The 23,744-nt window shown below is 33.9% G+C and overlaps 1 protein-coding gene across 2 annotated transcripts; it reads right to left on the reverse strand.

Moving 5' to 3' along the window:
* Nucleotides 1–279: 279 nt before the first annotated feature.
* On the reverse strand, nucleotides 280–22,053 carry LOC126812263 (USP6 N-terminal-like protein). 2 transcript variants are annotated; one of them, XM_050538556.2, is made up of 14 exons: nucleotides 22,017–22,053; nucleotides 16,253–16,314; nucleotides 14,113–14,192; nucleotides 11,615–11,700; nucleotides 11,224–11,266; nucleotides 9,282–9,362; nucleotides 6,864–6,971; nucleotides 5,228–5,337; nucleotides 4,687–4,801; nucleotides 4,005–4,059; nucleotides 3,624–3,718; nucleotides 3,358–3,423; nucleotides 2,653–2,752; nucleotides 280–1,931 (listed from the first exon to the last, which is right to left on the reverse strand). In XM_050538556.2, the coding sequence occupies exons 2-14, from the start codon at nucleotides 16,254–16,256 to the stop codon at nucleotides 886–888; spliced, it is 1,989 nt and encodes a 662-aa protein (XP_050394513.1). In that variant the 5' UTR covers nucleotides 16,257–16,314; nucleotides 22,017–22,053; the 3' UTR covers nucleotides 280–885. The 2 variants fall into 2 exon arrangements, with proteins under 2 accessions (XP_050394513.1, XP_055954546.1); XM_056098571.1 differs by lacking the exons at nucleotides 11,224–11,266; nucleotides 11,615–11,700; nucleotides 14,113–14,192; nucleotides 16,253–16,314; nucleotides 22,017–22,053 and adding an exon at nucleotides 10,409–10,458.
* Between the last annotated feature and the right edge of the window lie 1,691 nt (nucleotides 22,054–23,744).

The raw sequence follows: 23,744 nt of genomic DNA on the forward strand, positions 1-23,744 counted from the left end.
TAGCAATGAGTTAAACTGCTATCTAAATTAATATATGTGCATCTTTTGATGTTAACGATAAATAATCATCAGATGAATGTAATAAACTTTTTAACGCAAATCTTCCCATTTATTATTAATCCTTAAAACCATATCTGTTTATTTTTCTATAAAATATGATAAAATAATGTTAATATAAAAGTTGTACTTTACTCTGACTATCTTTTTTTTTTAATACCAAAAATATCTTCATTCTTCAATTTTTTTTTAAATATATTTGTTAATGTATGAATATTTTATGATTTGTCACACTGCTATAAAAAAAATAATTTTGTATGTTTATTGTATAAACACCTTACATGTACATAAATATAATCTTTCTTCCTAGATCCTAACTTCATAGAATCAGGACCCTGGAACATGTATAAATATTGTGCTAATAAATAATACTAATGAGGTGAATATTGATCGTCATCCCAAACTCCATTTATTGCTTTAAACTAACTAAATCATCCTGTTTATAAAGTAAAAACTAATACCAGCTAATCATGACTAATCATATAGATATAGCTAACCAGAAGTTATTTATTGAAATGGAGATTACCAAATATTTGGAATCGATACACACAACATGTATAAATGAAACAGATTTATGAGTAAGTTATGGTCATAAAGGAGGAAAATGAATGATGTCAAAAACGGAATTAGAACCTAAATACTAACCTAAGAATTCCATTTAATACCGATCACAATCATGCTCTTTAAAATGCAACAAATCAATCCCTACTATTCCTACGACCAATATCAATACTTGAAATAAAAAGATTTCGCAATAACCCTGCATTACATTTGAACACATAAACACAATAATAATAATATCAGGTTTGACCGAATTGCTTATTAAAATTACAAAAACATGGTTTCTTTATGGGTACGTGACTGAACAGTTTTCGTGTGAGTGGTTGTTTGTTCTGATACTTGTCGGGAATAATTCTTCTCGATAAAGTATCCATTCTGTGCATCTGATTCCCTCTCTTCACTCCGCTCCTTAAAACCAGACCTTTGTATATCGTGGTCAGTTTTAGTAGATTTCAACTGGCGTGTTAAGGTTCCATCTCGTCCATTAACAAATGTTGTTTGACTATTTTTAGAAAAAGTGATTAACCCGTCAGATTTACTTAGTGGCATACCTGACAGAAATCTTCCATCATAGTCATTCACAACCATACTATCTTGTTCTTCGCACAAAATACCGTTTATATTATCATAATCGGACGTAACTGACGGTGATTTAGTATCTGAATCCATCTGTTCATCATTCCCATTTTGATGTGAACTATGACCCGGAATTGTTTCATCTGGTGTGGTAGCTGGTACAGGTGTGGCTGTGTTATCATATTCAAACATCTCATCCTCATCAATCTGTAACTGAAGACTCATACTAGCAACATCAGATGCATCTGCAAAGGAAGTGCGGGAACTTGGTGCTGAGGTACGTGCACTATAATCCGCTAAAGACACCCTCGAATTTGCTGCGGTATCATAGTAAGAGGACTTATCGTCAACCGAGTATTCTGAATAACGACTGGATTGCAATGAACGGGTATCTCCACGACTTCGGGACATTTCTGGGGTTGATAAGTTACCATTACGTTTCCGTAAATAGGCTGTTTTACCACCCTTAGGATTACGTCTAAAATGTTCATCAACAGTTTCAGCTGACCTATGCCCTATTAATTGTTCAATGCTCGGTTCTATATCTAAACCAAATGGTAAAGTTGGTCGTTCATTAACCTTAGGTTTGGGCGGAGCATCCATTCTAGCTTTACGTAAGTCTTCCATACAGATCTGTAATTGTTCTATAACTATATCATCTTCATATAAAAACTCTTTCTCCAATTTACTTTGAAAAAACTCTAATAAATCATCCATCGACATTTTAGCAATTCTTCCTGAAATATACAGTTAGTATTTGTACCAAGTGACTAAAAAAAGAGAAAGGGTTTAACTAGATAATTGCAGGACTATTTATTCTTTAATCTGCATGTTTGGTTCTGTTACAACTGGAGGAAACCAGAAGAGATACACAGCTGTAACTCAGGTTACTCCTTATTTAAAATTAAAAGATGGAACCAACATATTCTGACTGTACTTTTTCTTTCAATAGCATGGATACTGAATAACACTTTGATACATAATTAGTTTTATGTGAACATGGCACATTCAGGAAGACAATATGCCACGGGTAGCATAATGAAGGTGGCACCTCTGCACCCAAAAAAAACTGGACCTGCAGAGAGTTTGCAAGGTTTCCTTGACAGGGCCAATAACTCTGCAAACAATTATTGCATGTGTATGAATTTGATTTGTTTCCTTACGACTAGCCGAATAAGCCCTGGAACTCCATATTTATAAAGTTGTAGTGATAAGAACAGTATTTCAATATGGTTTCTCCTTAGAACACTCCTAGCAAATTTTAAAAAAGAAAATTGGCAGGTATAAGGGTAGTAACTCTTCCAAAAGTTGTTTTTAATATGGTGCCTCCTAAAGAAAAGCTAAACAATCACAGCAAAAACTCAATAACCTGGCAAGTAATTTATAGGAATGGCCAGATGTACACGGGTGACAACAATTTACTCCCACATGAAATATAAGCTTACAAAAACGACTTACTTTTATGTACTTTGATTATACAGTAGGACATAGAAACTAGTAATCGATCCCCTTCTAACATATATATATCCCATAATCGTAGCGTTAGATGAAACGGAGTCTGGAAAAAAACAACAAAATAAATAAACTTATTATAATGGACTGGTATTGAAGTGAAATGGGGTATAAGGTCCTATCTTTCTGCACTAACAGGGCTATCGAGGATGGGCATATTCCATGCAGTATGCTATGACGGAAATTTTGCCTGGACAGCTGCATTTATGTCAACTCTTCATCAAGTTAATGCACCACAACTGTACACAGGACCTGTTGGTTTTTTTAAGGTGGAGGGATGGTGGAAAGTCCCATCTGTTCTTTTCTAGACACTCTATCCTGTGAAACTTTCTGAATGGAACAGAATGGATTTCAACTTCTTACCTAGGTGATGGTTCTTTGGTTTTGTCATGGACACAGAATTAGTTTAATGAAAAGTAGTGATTTTGTTTGTTTTCTCCAAAAATTAAATATTATATTTCCGCAGAATTATAAAACAGATGTCACCAAAACCCAGTTTATATTTGAATTCTTACTTTTATTTCATTCTATTGATAAGCTTAAAATCAAGAGGTCAGTTCCCTCATATAAAAAGATCATACATTTTACATATTCAATGTATCTGTATTCACGACAGCAACAGGATATATTAAATAGGTAACGGTTACTTACCCTATCTAAAAAACATTGTAAAAACCATTTTATTGTATATAAGGAAGCATAGATATCATTCTTCTCCTGAAATACACAATAACGTTTCAATGAAATAAATCATAAACACAGAAATATGGAAAATCATCACATTTCTTTCCTAGATCAAGAGATAATATCACAGTTGGCCTTCAATTAGAATGAATATTTAATTGAATAAGTTCATTATGACATAAATCTATAATTAAGGTGATTTGGCCCAGAACTACTTTCTAACATATATTTACCAAATGGCGCCGTATTTTTGGAACAAATTTCTTCAGGATTGAATCATGATGTTCCTGGAATCTTAGCAGCTTTGGAAAGCCAGGAATAAAGAAACCTGAAAACAGCAAAAAATATGGAAATAAAGATTTTGACACAATTTTAATATGCATGCAAAATATTATAATATCCAAAATAAATTAATCAAAGAAAATGAGTCACAATCAATGACAGGTATCACAATTGTACAGTGTATTTTGTAACAGTGAACTGTGTGGTACATTGATTCACCCTAATATACAACACCAGCACTACTCCAATCCCTTCTTCAGAATGACATTGAAAAATAATCTTTCGAGCAAAAAATTTAGTATATAGTTTGGAATAATTTGACAAGAACTTACCGTGTATTGTATGTTTGTCACTAACAAACAACTGTGATAAACTCCAGAACGCATCCTGCAATAATAGTAGCATATACCATTTTAATATACAATCTGATTAAAATACAGATCTATATTTCGTTTCGTATTTTTATACTTTCGATGGCCTACATTACATGAAGATCTGACCGGTTGTAGTAAAAAGTCGTGTCAGAGGTCGAACTGACAGTTTTTGACCCTATGACGTCGGACATTGATTAATCAATCAGGATTGACGTTTCTAGTGGTTTACCCACAGTTCCATACATCGCACGCCAAGAAGTCATCGTAACAGATGGTTTCATTGGCTAATCCGTCACGCCATCCAGAATGCAGGTTATATAACAACTCTTCCAGATCCTAGTATAGTACAGACAAATAAAACAAAATTTTGAACAATAAAAAAACGAAATGAAATCGGATCTGTGTATTAATCAGATTGTTTACCTTTTGGAGATTATCCACACAATATTTTAGTTTGAAAGGGATTCAAAATTCCTCAAATGAAAAGCAGTGGCTTTAATACAGATGTGTATCAAAGTTTGCCTAAATACAAAGTTATGCAAATAGCCTTTCACAATACAGACAATTTCTGATTTTACGAAACAAAGACAATTTCAAATTTCATTAACAGTGTAATGACATAAAAACAATGATTACCTACCTCTTCATTAAGATACATTAGAAGAAGAGCTGCTATTTCACTCATTCCTTGACAATATCCAACTTCTGTATTATAAACAGAGTACGCTGCTAATACATGGAATAAAGCTTGTTGTCTGTAATAGATTATACATACATTAGAATATGGGTTTTAACATCCATTCAACACAACTAGATCCTTTCAAGACAACTTGAGAAAGTTACCTGTATTCTCGTCGCATACAATTGATCCCGCGAGCTAAATAATTTCTGGACTAAAATATGGAATATTTTATTTATCTATTTGTACTCGAGGCTCCTTAGCAGTGAGAGGGACGAGAAAACATGAGAAAAATCCACAAGGTAACACATACTACCCTTATTCTTGTCCCATCCAATTGATCTCACTGACTGCATACCAACACACCTGTCACCCACAGCATGATCTGTTGGACCACGGAGTGGCATTTTAAAAAATGTTAAATCAGGACAATATTGATAGGCATACCCGGCTCCATACATGTTACCTATCACATTTGTTAAGAAAATAGAGATAAACTTACTTGACACCATATCTTTCTCTAAACATGATATGATTTCTATATGTTCTATTAACATCTAAATCTATCTGACGAATTGAGGTTGACCGATTTCTAGCACGATTCCTCATTCGCTGGAAATAAAAGAATACACTTTCTTATCAAATCGTAGGGCTGATGCAATCCTGTGTCAAAGAGTGAATCCATTTGAATTGAAAAACTTTCCAAGTGGCATCGTTTGTGTCAATGTAAGGATAACACTTGAAAAGTACAATTATTTTAATCATTACATATCTACATGTCTGTCCTTCGAGATAAAAATATATTTCAATGGTTAATATTGTTATGTTTAAAGATGGGTTCCCGGAAAAGTATTTATCGGGTGGTTATTTCCAATAAAAGTATGGCAATTTTGGTATATATGGAAAGTAGAGATATCCAATCTTACTAGAAAAATACTGGATTCCCCGAAAAACACTCATGTCACGTATACAGGACAAAAATGTAAGGGTTCCCCTACTCGACAGCCCGATGATTAGGAATTTCTGCACTTGTGATGTCAAAGGTCACAGGCGAACATTGAGCAATTGATGTACAAGTTGATAAACTTTATGAAGAGTTAGACGTAAAACACTTTCTGAGATAAAAATTGATGGAAAAAGACGCGGATTTAATTAGGATTTGATATTTGTAATAAATAGTAAGCGATTAAAGACAACATCGTCTTATGTATTCAATGAATTCTCCTCTTACTTCCAAAAGAGGTAAGTCACGTGACGTAAACATGACCCGGTTTGATCGAATTTTTATAGCAGGGCATTACTTCGCAATTACAATGTTTGAGAAGGATTTGAAGCAAAACAATCTGATTAAAATACAGATCTATATTTCGTTTCGTTTTTTTATACTTTTGATGGCCTACATGAAGATCTGACAAGTTACATTGATAGGCCACGTCAGGGGTCAAAAGACCGACTTATGACCCTATGACGTCAGACATATGACCCTATGACGTCAGACATTTGATTAACCAATCAGTATTGATGTTACTAGTTGATTACCCACAGTTCCATGAAAAACACGCCTAAAGCTCGCCGTAACAGACCGTTTCATTGGTTTATCCCTGACACCATTCAGAACACAAGTTAAATAACAACTCTTCCAGATCCAAGTGTAGTAAAGACAAGTAAAACGAAATTTTGAACTATAAAATGAAACGAAATAGGATCTACAAAGTGTTATTTATTTTGCTTTGAAAAGGTACATTTGTATTGTTTCTGATATGGGGAGACAGTTTAATAAGTAAGACTATATTTCTTGCCAGTTGTATCACTAACTTAGCTATTTTGGTCTGCTGCAGATATCACATTTTGCGCCAAGATCCATTCACTTTATTGCAAGCAAGGTCTATGTAGTTTGTGTCTTATCACAGGTTTGTTTTTTTTTGGTTTTGTTTGAGTGTAGTGCGGTCCTCCTGCACTTACTATTGTTTGACACTTTGTTTGACTAACCCTTTCTAACAATGCCACAAGATGTCATTGATACTTTTGACACTTTGTTTGACTAACCCTTTCTAACAATGCCACAAGATGTCATTGATACACAAAGGAAAATTATATTCTAATGTCTATTAGAAATATATTTCTGACTAGATGTTTACCTGATAAATGCCTTGTTGTTCAGCTTTAACTTTATTAATATTCAGTAGTCGAACCCAAACTTCACCTCGTAATCTATCAGGTATACCTTTATATACACGTCTTGTAAACTACAAAAATCATTAAATATTATTACATATATTTACCATGTACATCTCTAACACAAGTTGTAGTTCAACTGTAATCAATTTCACAGTTTTCACACATGAAGATTGTTACTGACTGTAGACATTTTCTAATTAGAATATCTAATATCTAATGATCATAGTGTTCCCAACAGCCGACCCTAATCCTTTTCACCTACAAGTTGGGAATAGCCGACCCTAATCCTTTTCACATACAAGTTGGGAATAGCCATCCCTAATCCGTTTCACATACAAGTTAGGAATTGAAACCATGCCACTTCGAATCAATGACAGACCTCATGACCTAAAGCATGATAAAATAGTCTGCGTGATATTCCAAATTATCAACAAGTTATTCACTTTCAATCTGTTTCTAAACTTAACGCTAAAATCTTTTCGTTCTTCAAAGTTGTGCAAAATAAATCCATTCCTGTAAATAATTTTGATCATATCTATCAGAAAGCTAAGTCATGAAATAAATAAATGATAATTGGGACTTGCCAATGCCATCAATAGTTCATGAACATCTCAGCACATGATTGGCTTATATAAATTTTAGTTTGCTTTTCAGAGGCAGGAATGGGATTAAGCAAAAGTAGCTAATTAGCTTTCTGTGTTTGCAATCTGGATGTGTTTTTAAGATACCTATTCAAACATACAATTATTCCAATGAATGCAATAAAATGATAAAATAGCAAAAGAAAAACTACGATGCATGATGGATATACACTCAACTGAGCTTTGTAGTAAAATGTGACGCTGTTACGATTTAGTCGAAGTCGATCCTCTTTTTACTTTGAACCGATTATAGGTTGAGATTGAGAAAATGAGTAGTCGCTACAATCACACATTAATTGCACTATGGTTGGTACTGCTAGACCAGCGGTTGCCAGGCAAGATGGACCCACAATTTGCAAGAGATGGATGGAGAACAAGCTAAAAAAAAAAGAGCAGTGTTTCCGACAATCAGGGGCCATAATCCAGGGATTTATGGTCTGATATGCACGAATATTGAAAGGAACCAAGATCTTTGGGTTATAACCATACCTTTCAAGTTTCATCAAAATCTGATGAAAATTGTGACCTCTAGAGTGTCCACAAGCTAAAAACGTGTTATTTTGTACGATCAGAGGCCATAATCAATGAAGCTATGGTCAGATACATGCCAATTTCGAAAGGAACCGAGATCTTTGGGAGATTGACATATACTTTAAGTTTCATCAAAATGTGGGCGTATAAAAACTATATTGATGAAATACTCTTCTGACGAAATTATTCAATTTTGTTGAATTTTGTAAATGGCTAAATACACCCAACAATGAGCCACAAGAGTTTCCATTTTAGCGTATTTACGGTGGTGCTGTAACCGCAATAGTAAAATTGGGTCACCTAATACGACTTACATGTAGGCTGGAGGAGAGGTAAGGCCTTAGTGTCTAAATTTATATAGATATAAATGTGTAGATAGGTATTTCATAATGCCATACACTAGTGTCAAACAGATGAAAACAAGCATATTTTGTTTAATTAGTTTTTCTAGTTAAAACAAAAAGTTGAATTGGCTTATAAATTTGTGAGTAACTAACTTTACAACAGTCAATTTATGTAACAATACATAAAATTTAGACCAAGTGACAGGTAGTTTTCGCAAAAATTTAGGTTTTACTAATGATATATATCCATCACCAATTAAACATATATTATGCAAGAGCTAAATTTTTTTATTGCAGGTCTTTCTTTAGGCCAGAAATGTTATCTAAATTATTAATTAGACATTAGTTAACTTATCTAGACCATAATCAACTCTCGGTGTCATCGCTAGCCTGCGATATTTACTGGATTAGGATCTTCTGCTCTCCTCTCATTCATGATTAAATAAGAAATGGATAATCAAGACTATGTATTTTATTGTACTGATATAAGTAATGATGATCAAGGCTAGGCCCAAAATTCAATCGCTAAATTCTTGGTTCAGAGTAGCTCAATTCGACTGAAATTTTCAGCAAATTCCCTTTACATTATCTAGTTTTTAACTATTATAGTGGGAACTGCCAGCTCTTTATCTAATCTCCCATAATGTATCTTTAATCGGGAGCAATTCGATTTTTCACAAGATAATTAATCGATCTATTCTTAACCGATTAATCAGGGGCAATTCCATTTTTCTGCCGCTAATTAATCAATTCAAGATTTTGGTAATCATCACAACCCTACTAATGAAGGAATTGAAACATACATTGTGCTTTTTGTTAGTAAATGTTATATAAGTTATACATAGCTCATTCTTACTTTTACCTTTTCACCAGGGAAATATTTGTCCCAATTTTTTAACATTTTAACCCATTTCTGTGTTCTTTCTAATTCTTGTAGTTTCATCTGCAAAATACAACAACAGCAGGAAATATTATACACTTTAATATTGACCAGTTCACGGTTCCTAACTTTAACTTGTGACAGTTAACTCTGATTAGGCCAACAAATTCGATTTTCTGTTCTTTTGGAACACCTGTAAACATTTTCCTTCTAATTTCTTAGAGAAAAAGACTTATCTAAAATCAAAAGTACTTAGTTGTGCAGTTCAAAAAAGTTTAGTTCTGAATTTTTAAGTTTGAAATTTTAAACAAATCATCTTTCATGTGATTCAAGGGGTTACTTATTTATCAAGACAACAAACAACACAAAATAAAATTGGTGCGGCCTTTTGTACTTATATTTGCTTGTCATATTAAGTCTCAATAATAATAATAATTGATCATTTATATAGCGCTGAATATCCAACACGAGTGTTGCTCAGTGGCGCTTTACAAACACAATCGTAAAATCGAAAAATAATCAAATACACAAACGTAATACATTTTACACATAAGCGATTGTAGCACATATAAAACACTCAATATATAAATCAACACTTGAAAGCACTCTGGAAAAGGATGGTTTTAAGGTTTTTTCGAAAACTAGTTAATGATGATGCATTTTTTAGGGATTCACTTAACTATTCCATAATTCAGGAGCAGCATAGCTAAAGGTTCCTGTTCCTGCAATTGTCTTATTTTTTGGTTTAACAAGCAGGTTGCTTGAAGATGATCGCAGGGTTCTGGGTGGAGTATATGGGATCAGGAGATCTTTTAGGTATTCTGGGACAAATTCACAGTTTAAAGTTGAATAGGTCATGGATAAAATCTTGAATTCGATTCTGTAGTTAATTGGGAGCCAGTGAAGTTCTTTCAAAATTGGACTGATATTCTCAGATGGCTTCGACCTAGTAACTATCCTTGCAGCTTTATTTTGTAGTTTCTGCAAACGGCCAATTTGATATTTGGGAGAATTATATAGGAGTGAGTTGCAGTAGTCAATTCTGGATGTTACAGGGGAGTTAACAAGCATCTTAGCAGTTGGCTGGTCAATAAAATTGCGTATTTTACCGATGTTGTGAAGATGAAAGTTGACAGACTTGCACACAGATGTAATGTTATCAGACATATCGCACAGAGAATTGAATTGTACGCCTAGAATGCTATACAGTTTTACAGGACCTGGGAAATTGAAGGCATTTAATATAAATAATTATACTGAATTCCAGCTCTAAAATTAAATAAGATTTAAGTTGCAATCTAACGTTCAGTATTTTGATTTAGAAATTTTAAAACGGCGTGACTACAACTGAATATAATAGTCTTGATGCTCAATATTAACCTGTCATAATATTTCACTGTGAAAGCAAAAACTGACAAAAAATTGTCTACTGAAATATTAATGTACAATCGTTTTGATATATCAAAGAAATTAGCTACCATACAGTCTTGTTATAGATATATCCCAGTGTTTAATGTAATTTCAATATTACAAATTTTGATGGTTAATCATGTCTCTTATACATTTGTTTTATGTGATATATGTAATTGTAAAAAAGATGGTATATGTGATATATAATTGTAGGGTTTAGTTATTGGACTCCTATCATGAGAAATGAAATGAAATGGAGTTTAACGTCCTACTGTTCTGCTCCTAACCTGGGCTAATGAAGACGGGCATACGCCATACAGTGTGCTATGAGGGAAATTTTGCCCGGGCAGCTCCTATCATGACGTTTGTTTCAATAACATAACAGACATTATAACAGCCATCATAACAGCAAGACTTGTATTATAGCACTTATAGCAAGAATACATTAAGTACATTAAATACCATTCAATGAATTAATTATAAGAATTGTGTGATATAAATCAATAACCCATACCTTAGTTTCTATGGCATCTGAAACTTCTGGCAGTGCCGTGTCACTGAAACACAAATATAATGTTCAGTTAATACTTATTATCATTTATAATACACCAATATTGTATATGTACCTGTATTTAGAATGTAAGCTTACAATTACACACTCACAAAATTTATAACAAGAAAGATGTCAATTTATTTAAACAACAACAATTTGTAGCTAACATCCATCTTTATAGGAATTGTATGTACAAGCAGGCCTAGTAAGATCTAGAACATTTTAGGAATTGTATGTAGGCCTAGCAAAATGTAGAACCTAATAAAGAGATCTAACGATGTATGAAAATATTACATGCAGCAAATGATAATATGGTATATATATTTTTCTAATCTACACTATTTGTACTTACTGGATAAATCCATATCTATCAGTAACATGATAGACCTCAAATGCTGGGTCTTCCCATGGGTCAATTTGTGCCCCTTCTTCTCTTCCCTAAACGACATAATATTCATATGGTACAATGTACATGTACATATAATAACCAGAATGTATAAATTAAAAATACCAAGAAAACATGGATCCAAACAAAATCTTGCTGGACAAAACATCACGACGCAAGAGAGATTGTGAATGACAAAGCCTGAATCTTAGTCTGACATTGTCTTTAACAAGGTTCTTATTTTCAAGCTTTCCCACATGTACATGTGCCTAGGATAGATTTATGGCGTCAGCATTATTTTCATTTGTGTTTATCTACACATATTCTTCTTTCCTAAAACATGAGTGACTCGACTGCATGTATGTTGTCAATTATTTACAAAAAATGAAAGCAGTAACAAGGAACAGGTTAAATCAATCTATTTAGGAGCAGTTTGATTTTAAAAAGTCATGGCCTGTTACATGTACATGTAGCCAGTTTATCAAAGCTAAGTAATGCTAAGAGTCATGCACCCAATACCACTTTTCATTGTACTTTTTATTTCAAGCTGAATCAATATTTATTATGTTATGTCAGAATAAACCAGGCATTGAATTCACAAGGAACCAATCATGCATGTCGTAATACTTTTAGGTTAGTCCAGTACAGATCAGTGTGACCTTTTTTGTCTAACAGAATTACATGACCTGAAAGAGAGAAATGGGGTTTAGTGTCCACTCAACATAAACTAGGTAATTTCCAAATATGCTTTAGCAGTTGGGGATAAAGAAGGGGACCTTGAGAAAACCCATGAGGCGGGGTAGGTGACCCTACTCCTTGTCATGTACATACATGTAATGTACAAGCTAGGAATCGAAACTAAGCCACTTGATTACAGACATCATCATCTAAAATGTGTATTTCATCCTTCAACTACCTCCCCCTCCCCCCCCCCCACCCACACCTGAATAACATGGTGTGCATACGTACATACCAACTTTACGCATACCTTAGTAAATGCCGTATGGGTTCATGACTCATTTCTGAAACCATGTAAACCCTGTAGCTGATTTTATCAAACATATTTCAATCATAAAGATTTACCGGTAAGTATCGGATCAGGTATTTTTCAGACAAAATCTACATATCTTTTTTTTTTGGCTTAATCCATTGCTAAAATATTCTAAAATTGTTTAATTAAGAATACAAAACCAAAATATTAGTTAATCCCTTGTCTAAGATTCATATTTTTGGAAATATTGAAAGGAATTACGGAACTATATATTTTGGGCTAATAAGACGGGCATACACCATACAGTGGGCTATAAGGCTTTCTCTTATAGCAAAATCCAACTGTCAAGGGTTATTTTACGTGCATGCCAATGTGTACAGGATACATGTACCTCCGTTTTTTGTCCCATTTGAACGACTAAACAGTTATCAGACTCTCCGTTCTGCACCACTGACAAGGGGGGAAACCTCTCTGGAAAATTCCAGGGAACTTTCTTGGCCAACACTGGGATAGAACCACCTGGTTAGTGAGCCAACTTCTTACTCACTGAGTCTTTAATGATACATGTATCTATTTTGTAGGTTTAAAATTCTGATGTTACATGTACATGTAACTGATTTAGATGATTTCGTACCAAATTAACCCATGGATTGTTTCAAACATGTTTATCTAACATTTAAATACTATGTTTTTTCCACAGTAATCTATAGTATAAAGCTTCAACATGTGCTTCTTATAAATATTAGTTATAAAAATAATTATTCACGTGTAATTGCAGATTTATGCCCTTTCGCAAATTACAGAATCCATTATGTACAATCAAGTACATGTAGCCTACATTGTAAACCAAGAGGTCCATGGACCTTAATTGCCTACATGTATAGTAAATGTTTGTCTGCATTGAAGATTTCATTTAGTGAGAATGTATGAATGCCTGTGTGACATAAGACACGTATCAATCATTAAATAATAGGGCCAGTCTAACAGTTTCAAAAAAGCCATTAAAAATGCATATTAAGCTGTTTGAGAAGACAACATAAACATCCTTCTTAACTCCTATTGGTTCTAATAACGTTGTCAAAGATACATTGTATCAGAATAAGCACCAAATTTGGTTGAAATCCACCAAGAGGTTTAGGATAAATCAAAAATTCATAACTTGCCCAATCAAGGTGTTCCTGTACCACCACTATCCAACTTTAAAGCAACTTTAATTGGACATATCAATGTTAAATTTGCCAAACTTTTATCTTTTATAATAAATGATTCCTACCAAAATGAATAAGAAGATTTTCAAAGAGTACACGTAAATCAAAGTTGTCCGTGCACAGTACCAAACTAAGCTGGCAAAATACATGTACCAGACTTTGTGATTTATGAGACATAAAACAGATCTAATTGTCTACTCTTTTAAGAGTAGTAGCAACATTTAAGCCCTTTGGTCTGACGGCTAGAGAAAAAAAAAATGTCTTACTTTATCATATCGACCAACAATTTCTGCCCTCTCCTTGTTAGCCCTTTTTATTTCCTCAATTTCACTCAAAGCACTAGACGCTAAAAATACAAACAAAAACATGAATAATAGAAGTTTCATGTACACCCATCTCCTGAAAAATAGTGATCTTTTTAAAGCAAAATCATTGGCACATTGACAAGATTCAATGGGGATGCTCAATTCACAGTCCGGAACTTCCCGAATTGACAGAATTGCAATCGAGTGATGCGGAATTTAGTCCTGTCACAGTTCTGTCAGTCCCGACGAAAGAGGTGGTGTGAGTAGAATTGTGACGTAATTAAACACGACGAACGGATTTCGGCTGCATGGTTGGATGAGATATTTATATATCAAGTCGACGCATGCGTTGTAGAAGTACCCATTTTCACTCGATTGTCACTATTTTTGGGATTGAGAGAATTCAATTCCGGAACATTCAATTGAGTACGCCCATTGATATAATAATGGGAAATAACTATAAATTATACAATGTGAGCAAGTATATAACTCTTAAAGTAATTAACAGATATTGTTGCAGTTCAAATAGATCCTTAATTTCATTATTCTGAACAATGCTTGTGAATTTCAAGCATAATCAATACCATTTGTCACTAGAGCATTCACAATTTTCGTTATAAAAAATACAAGGGTCATAACTCTAGCAATAATTAAAAGAAATTTTTAAATTCAAGAGGCTTCTTTGTTTCACTAATTTGTTCGATGCATATTAATTCGAAGTAGATCCAGTAAAATCTTTTGTCACTAGGGCACTGACAAGATGCTACAAAATGAGCAACTCAAGAGATGATTTACAGGATATTGATAGTAGAACAAAAAAATATATTTAATTTTAAATATCTGAAAATATTATCAAATGATAAGAATAGGTCCCTTGTTTGTCATTCTCTACTTGAGCACATATCAGAATTGACAGACAGGCAATAGAGGACCTACAAATTTAGGGAAGTCTTTCTGACCTTGGGTCTTACATATTGAAATTTCAACATTGCCAATATTGCGGCAATATTACCATGTTATGTGTGGGTCTATGTGTGGGTGTTTCATTATCGTCACGTTTTCGCTTGGAAGAAGACTAGGTGGTAGATAAGAATCAAAGCATTTTGAAAGTTATAATGACTGTCTATTGAACTGCGGTGTTATACTCTTATAATATGTGACATCTATGACTAGTTTATACATATTGTCGGCTCACATCAATGCGATTAAAAAGTCCAACAATGGAGAAACCCACGAGGTAAACACGTTGGTTAAAATTATAATCACTCTTATTGGATTGATGAATAGTCCGACAAAGGGGAAGCAATGACTTTTGTTTAAGATTAGATTGATGAATTGTCCGACAAAGGATTAAGTCAGTCAATCATGACAGATTAAGTAGTTAATCAAGGTAGGTGTATAGACGATATACCACGATAAATACGTTGATCACTTAATTACCTAATCAATCCAGCCTATTATCAACGATAATCGGGTTGAGTGGTAGTTATACACTGAGTGAACTACATTAATTTTGGAATTTTGGATATTATTCACCATGTCTTGATGTCCGATTGGGCATATTCCCGGTCGGACAATATTGGGTGTTCGAAAAATCGTGTCGGACAAGTCCGGAATATACGGGCGAAATCCCACCCCTGGTCTATAGTCTGATGCATTGAATAAATTTTACATTTGCACTCTTACTGTTCATATTTTATTGTGTAAGACTAATCTGTCCATCCACTGCTGTGGTGAAGGAGATAAGATTCAGTTTACAAGACGTACACATTTGATCAACAAATAATGATGTCAAATGCTTTACAGAAATAAAACTATTTTCTTTTCTTCAACTGAAAATTAACCCTGCCCAATATTTTAAACAGAAATTGTATGTACATGTTTTACAGGCCTCAGCCACAAACTACATGTAGATATACTGTCAACCAACCAGTCTCAACCCATGACTTAAACACATTTAATATTCAAACCACTTGTAAATAAACTGTGTATACATTACCATTTTATTACTAACATAAACTACTGATATCTGGGTTAGGTACAGTAAATAAATAATATCTATAACATAGTGTATATATAATATACCGTTACTTTTACTTACTCATGATAGATTGCCAACATTCTGTCTTCAATCTTCTGTGAAAGAGTTTTAGGAGTGCATAGCTGAAAAGGAAATATATTTTCCTGTTATATAATAAACATCATAAGCTGTAATAATGTTTTAGTTCTGTTCATCAGGATGCCAATTAGTTAGGCAAACTCTCTGACTCAGCACATTCAGTTCAAATGTAGGACACTCAATATTGCTAATGAAGAGGAAAGAAACAATGACAGTCTTAACGAAACTAAATATACTGGGTGTTTATAAATTATTAATCATTTTAGAGGATCAAACCTCAACTTTCCTGCTTCACCCTCTTAAGCAAATTTATCATTTCCTTTATACATTGTATATTGATTAATGTTTAAAATATCTTAAAGTCATCCTGCAGTCATTATGTTCCTAAATGGATTATAACACTCGCAAGATTTTAAAACTGAACAATAAATAAATGGATAAACGAGACTTAGTCTTTTTTGTCAAGTACAATTGCTATGATAATATAATAAACAATCTGCTACATCTTCAAATGCTCATAAATTCTGCACTCAGAATAAAGTAATAAATTCATTTATCACCCAATAATACACTCTACAGTAGATATCGCTTGTGTGATATATTTCATAATCTACTAAGGAGATATCGCTTTACATGAATTTGATTGGTCGTAATGTTCAGTAAAAGTGAAATCTACAGCAAAGAATTATATTTATCGATTTGTGCATGTGAGAAGGGATTGTGTGATAAATAAAATCTCCTACTCATCTTTTTTGATATCAAAAAATATCAACACTCGTTGATAAAGTAAAAAAAAAACTTGGCAGAGCCTCGTTTTTTATTACTTTACTGTATCAACTTGTGTTGATATTTTTTGATATCAAAAAAGACTGGTAGGAGATTCTCTATTTATCATTATCTTATATTTGAACCATTACATATATGTAACAAGAACAGTCAACTCTTTATCTAAGTTTTACATATTGCAAAAATGGGAACATCATCAGAACATAATTTCAAATCAGTTTGTGATTATTTATTTTTTTTGTGGGGGGGGGGGGGGGGACACTGGCTCGCTAGCCTGGGGGTCAAGTGATCGATCCCTGCATTGACCGAGAAAGTTCATCCAGATTTTCCAGCGTGGTTCCCCCTTGTCAGCGATGCAGGATGGATGGCCTGACAAGGACAGCTGTCTAGACGTTTGGATGGAACAAAAAAAACGAGGTCCCGTGTACACATTCACATAAAAGATCCCTTTACAGTTGGAATTCGATAAAAGAGTAGGTCAGAGTGCCACTGTCCAGGCAAAATATCCCTCATAGCACACTGTTTGGCATATGCCCGTCTTCATTAGCCCAGTTCGGATCAGAACAGTAGGATGTTAAACCCCATTTCATTACATTTTTCTACATGTACATGTGTATCCAATCAAAATTAAACTACATTTTAATAATGATGTCATTTTTCTTATTAATTAAGCATTGTGTGTGTGTGTGTTAAAATAGTTGCATTGTATTGCAATTTAAGCAATCTGTGGGAGCCATGGTGGCTCAGTGAGTTGAGCACTCTCTCACTAACCAGGAGGTCCCAGGTTCAATCCAGTGTTGGTGGCTTTTCCAACGATGATCCTGGTACATATGTACATGTAAACCTCAGCTAAACTACATGTATGTTCAACCTGAAGTTTACCAGTTAATGGAATCCCTGTACAAGAACCAACATCAATTTAGAAGGGGACACTCAACAATAAAGAAACTTGTTGGAGAAGCTCACCTAACATTTTCGATTGATCCGGTATGCGGGTGGCCAGGAACTATCGAAGAAACATTACAAGTAGGCTACATGTAAGTGAATATGCGACAGCAATTATTAGCCAATTAATTGAATAAAAAAGACAACACCTAAATGAATACATGTAGTTGAATTCGCTTGAGGCTGTAGAAACCCGAGCTACATTTATCAGAAATTGAGCTAGGTTTTTTTCGCTATGGTCACTAACTGTGCAGTTCAGTAAATAAGCCAATAATCTCACTGCTTCGTTTCAAATACATGTATATTAAAAAAAGGTCCATCAATAGATTTTACCCAACAAGTGGCACTGGCTTGTGTATATCATCTGCAGAGAATGCCGAATGTTGCAAAATTTTCAATTCATCACTTCTTTGTAACTACTGAATGGAAATAAACCATATTTGGACTCAGAATCAAGTTTTAAATGATGAAAAGTTGCTCTAAACCAAGGAATCATAGCCCCATTTCATTCAGTATGTACATACAAGTCTCAGTATTGCTAGATTCATTTATCAAATAAGAGGTTGATGTTATTTCATTTCAATAATCACTTTCAATTTTTTAAAGTTAAATGTATCTGAACATAATTCCTCAAAGCAAATTCAACAATCAACACAGTATTCTGTATACAAGAAAAAAAACACATTCCTGTACGGGACTAAACAACTTAAGAAAATGATGAATTTAGCCATTGGAGAGTGAAGAATTTACGTAACGTAACCCTTGGGCCAGGAACAGTTTAATGCAAAAACTACATGTTTTGAAGCAGTGGTCATGTACAAGTAATTGTAATGACTAAATGAACACTGGAATATTTGAAGTCATGAATTTCGCTCAATTACAGCTAAATTATTTTTCATTGTAAGTACATTATCAATATTTCCTACTATGAGTATGATGTGCTTAAAATATTAACAAATAGCAACAGCATCAAAGAATTAAATTATTTTTTTTGTCTGACACAAATCCAATATCAAAGCAGTAGCATGTGATTCACAATGTAATCAAAGATTAGTACTAATTAGCATTCAATCAATCAGACAGATTAAATAGTTTTCTTTCTATTGGACATACAGTTCTTGTGTTTATAAGTTAAATTGGATTACATGTACATGTAAGTAAAGGTGTGGAGCTAATAATGCTGCTAATTCAATTAATTTAGGGTATTTGTTGAAGATGCATTATGTAAGATTTAGATACCGGCAAAGAGTTGGCCGTTTTTGCTATAAATGTTTGAATATGGATAATAATTTTAATATTCAAAATCAATATATTGAAAATTTCATTCAAATTACTTTATTCTGATCTGATAGATGATATCACTGTGTGAAGTTTTGATAAGATGTGAACGTGGTATAGATTGTTTAGGTTACTTGCTAATCAAGACTTCTCTATTTTTAAATTTAATCATTAAATTGCGATTGTATTTTAATCCATTTACATCCCCGCCATCTGATGATCTAGGCTTGTAATGTGAATAAATGTCTAAATAATAATTTATATAACATTTGAAGTCAAAATAAAAACCTGCAATAGTAAGATTTAGCACTTGCAATTACATAATGCATCTTTAAGAATAAAGGTGAAATTTATTTCACTTTTAGTTAAAGGGGCAATATGGGAAATTATATAAAGAGTTGACTGTTTTCGTTTATAATAGTTAAAAAATAGATAACATAAATAGAATATGCTGAAAATTTCAGGCATATTGCTCCCTCTGAACCATGATATTAGCTTTGGAATTTTAGTTTAGCCTCATCATCTTTACTAAAATATGTACAATAAAAAATAAAGTCTTGATTATACATTTATCGATTTAATTATCTTTAACAAAAATGTATTCATATCCTCTAAATATCGCAGGCTAGTGATGGCATCACGAGTTGAATATGGTCTGGATAAGTTAATTAATAATTTAGATAACATTTCAGGTCTAAAGAAATATCTGCAAAAGAAAGATCTGCAATAGACAAATTTGGCTCTTGCATAATGTATGTTTATTTGGCTATACGTGGGATTTTTTTACGTTATCTCCCTGTTAAATTTATAGCACACTACAGTACCATTGTTTTATATTAAAATGATGTTAATCCTTCAAAAGTTAAATTTGCTAGACAGAGTCGATATTAAGCTCTGTTTATCAGAAAATTGGGCTGCATTTGTCGCTCCAATTCGCAACTGTGCCTTTCCACCTATAAACCATATATACATGTATAACTCTGTGGTACCTGTTAATTAAACACTTTCAATGCAATGGGTGGTAACAAATTAAAAAGTAATTGTATGCTTACTAAAAACAATTAATGGTACAGTACGGACATTAATGTAACTTGGCCCTCAACCCTGGTGGCTTGGGTGAAGCAGAATGGTAGTAAGCACAGAAACTTATTTACAGGATATTAAAGTTCAAGGGATTGTACTACATGTAGGGTGACCAACCATAAATAAATATCTCCAAATATCTCGACAATTACGCCACAATATTTATATATATGCCAAGCCTCAAATCAGTTTCACACAATTATAGTCACTAAATAAACGATCATGTTGTACTTAATAAGCTATGACTATTAATTATCTATAAATAATAGAGGTTCCAAGTGTCGTCCATAACATCCAGACACTTTTTAGTAAAAGATAGGTTACGTGCCCTTGTTTTGAAATAGTCTCGCTTAACCAGTCTATCGACCATTCTACGTCTGATTGACAGGTCGGGATAATCAAGACTACTTTTTTACGAAACATAACAGAAAGCTAGAACAAGAAATTGAATTTAGAAATAAGCACTTTAGACAACTCAACAATTGTTTTAAGAAACTTGTAAAAGTAAAATGAAACTACTGCTAGTATCATGTTCTTGTCTAACCTGAGTGTTTCAGAGATATTATTTGTACTAAACCAAAAGATGCGGCTCTTAACGGTACAGTTAATGATAAAGCAATTTAAAAAATACAACAAACGTAATTTCTAAAGCTGCTGTAATAACCAAGAAGCTAAATTTTACTGCTATTCAAAATCGTCAACAATAGATTTTTTACGGCTGTAATAGTTGATATATTTGTAGAGAATTGCACGTGCCATGGCTATTTATCGACTCAAAGAGAATGCGGGGTAGTCAGAAATCAGTTCGAGACACGCAACTGAAGCGTGCACATTTAGCCTTGTCAAACCAACTTTCTGTAGAGTGCACGGGTCACCCTACTACATGTACATATATGTAGGTCCCAATTTATTGACTAGTGACTACAAATATTGAATTTCATTAATAATACATGTACAATGTACTGTTCAAAAGCGTAATCATTACCTTTTAAAGATGCATTAGGCTTTAGTAAAACTTGATTACCTAAAGCTATTAAAAACAAAATATATCTCCCATGTATGTAACATTCCGTCAATATTTGATTTAGTGTACATGTATGTCAGTGTGGGTGTTTTTTCACACAAATATATAGAAACATCTTGGATAGATGTGTATGAAAGGTAAATAAATATTCTTTTATGTACAGTGTATAATGTACAGTGTTTCTGGATGGAGAAACTCTGTGAATAAAAAAATACTCAAATATTGGAAACCTTGAATTTGAGGATTAGGCTTACATCACATCAAATTCAAATCTGGATCTGAACGAGTCAAGAAACAGGTCAGGGTATAATCTCGTTTTGCCCTATAACATTAGATACGTGTATTTTTTATATACCACTGACACAGAAAAATATGCAAGTCAGAGTCCAGGCCCAATTTCTTTTTCTCTATTTCATTTGTCAAACCCAATCATAAAAATGGCAGTCATCATCATTTCCGATCATTTGTTTAGTTTAAGAAACTCAACAATTTATACGAAAGACTGGCATTCAAGCGATAGTTAAAGACCAATTAAAGTGTAATAACATCCCAGCTGTTAAGAAAACGTGTTTAAAACGCATGCAATGTGTCTACTTTTATAATTCAAGTATAATTAGGCCTGGTACGTACCTGTGTATTATTTGTGTCTTATCGGGAACACCTACATGTCACGTGATCAGTAAAATCAATTAACTTCCGGTTCAAGTATTCCCAAGAGTTATTTCCCTTTACATTTAAATCGAGTTATCTCCCATTACTCATCGTAGTGTTTCTTGCGTGTCCATTGTCATTTTCTACTACATGTAGGCCTATATTTGAATAACCACCGTAAAGGCCCCATGCAATGACCAACGAGCTATAAAATGAATTGTCTAAAGTAGAAGCGAGCGCTAACCGTTAATGTATTCTAACAAGTCATCTAAGAGACAATCTAAGAGTAGGCTAGTAAGAGGTGTAAAACCAGGGATCTTATAAGTTATAGGCACAAGCCCAAGGTCCATGGCAAAACTAAAACGTAGTCTACTACTACTACTTCTCATAATTGGTTGCACGATTTACCCAAATCTAGCCAAATCCACCTTTATTATTATTATAACTCATATCCCAATAATTTATTGGATAATAAATTTTATGTTACCGGTATGCTAGATTGTCATTATTAAATTAAAATCGTAGCGTTTTTGTGTCAGACAGTGATTTCTGCGTGGGCCTACGGTAACTTTTGGAGATCGTAACTTTGGGTAAATCGTGTAAAAACATCAGCCCTGAATTCAATCTCCCAAACAGAGTTGTCTCCCATCCCAGTTCGAATGTAGTACTATCAGCAATATCTAATATTATAGGCTACTCTTCAAAAAAAGTAGGGGATATTCAGAAACAATACAAAACTGCCGAAATGCACTGCTGTTTTCATTAGATCTAACCAGTGTATGTTAATAACAAGCCAATTGCCTACACATGAACATAAACAGTTCATATGGGCGACTTATCCGACGGCCCCATTTCACTCGTAGGCCTATTCGTAAGGAGATAGGCCTACACTGTCAAAAGTGAAAATGAGTAATTTGCTCCACCAATCCTCAGACATTCAGAAATTCGTCGTGACATGCTCCTAATCAACCGTCCAATCACGATTTGGGGCAATCTGACCCACTCATCTTGCAGTGCCACGGCCAATTCTTGCAGTGTTGTCGGTGATCAAATTAAACGTAACACACTAAAGTCTAAAGCAAAGATACGCTAAACAGTAAATCTTATGCAAGAACCGAGAGGAAAGCAAACATGGATAGGATAAACCAGCAAGCGGCAGTTTTCATCAACCCTTCCTTGAAGTGTCAAATTTGACAATGAACCCCTCCCACGTGTATGGCGCTATTGCGTGTCGCACATGCAGCTCAGTGGTTCTGTTGGGGCGATAAGTTCTTCATCTGTGGACATACTCTCAAAGCATGGCAAGTGTCCATGACTATTTATCCTATCACAACCTGCATAGGTAATTGCATTTAAATTTCCCCTACTTTTTTTGAAGAGTATATTTTTAGGACTGTGATTACGGTAGACCTATCACTAGGAGACAGCGGAGTACAGTAAGCTATGGGACACACAGTGGCGTCGTGCCCATTGGGGCCTGGGGGGGGGGGGGGCTGCCAGCCCCCCCCCCAAAAAAAATTCTCAGGGAAATAAAAATATTTTTATTGATATTATTCAGACAGAAGACATGTCCGTCTGTTTTAGTCATCACACGGTCTCCAGGAATTGTATAATTTGTCATTATGTGTGTTTAGTTTATTGCACTTTAGTTTAGATGTCATTTGTTAAGGCCTCGCTCAACAGCGGCCTCGCTTCGTACACTCTATC

This window comes from Patella vulgata, chromosome 2 (genome assembly GCF_932274485.2).
Source record: "Patella vulgata chromosome 2, xgPatVulg1.2, whole genome shotgun sequence".
NCBI classification, from domain to species: Eukaryota; Metazoa; Mollusca; class Gastropoda; family Patellidae; genus Patella; species Patella vulgata.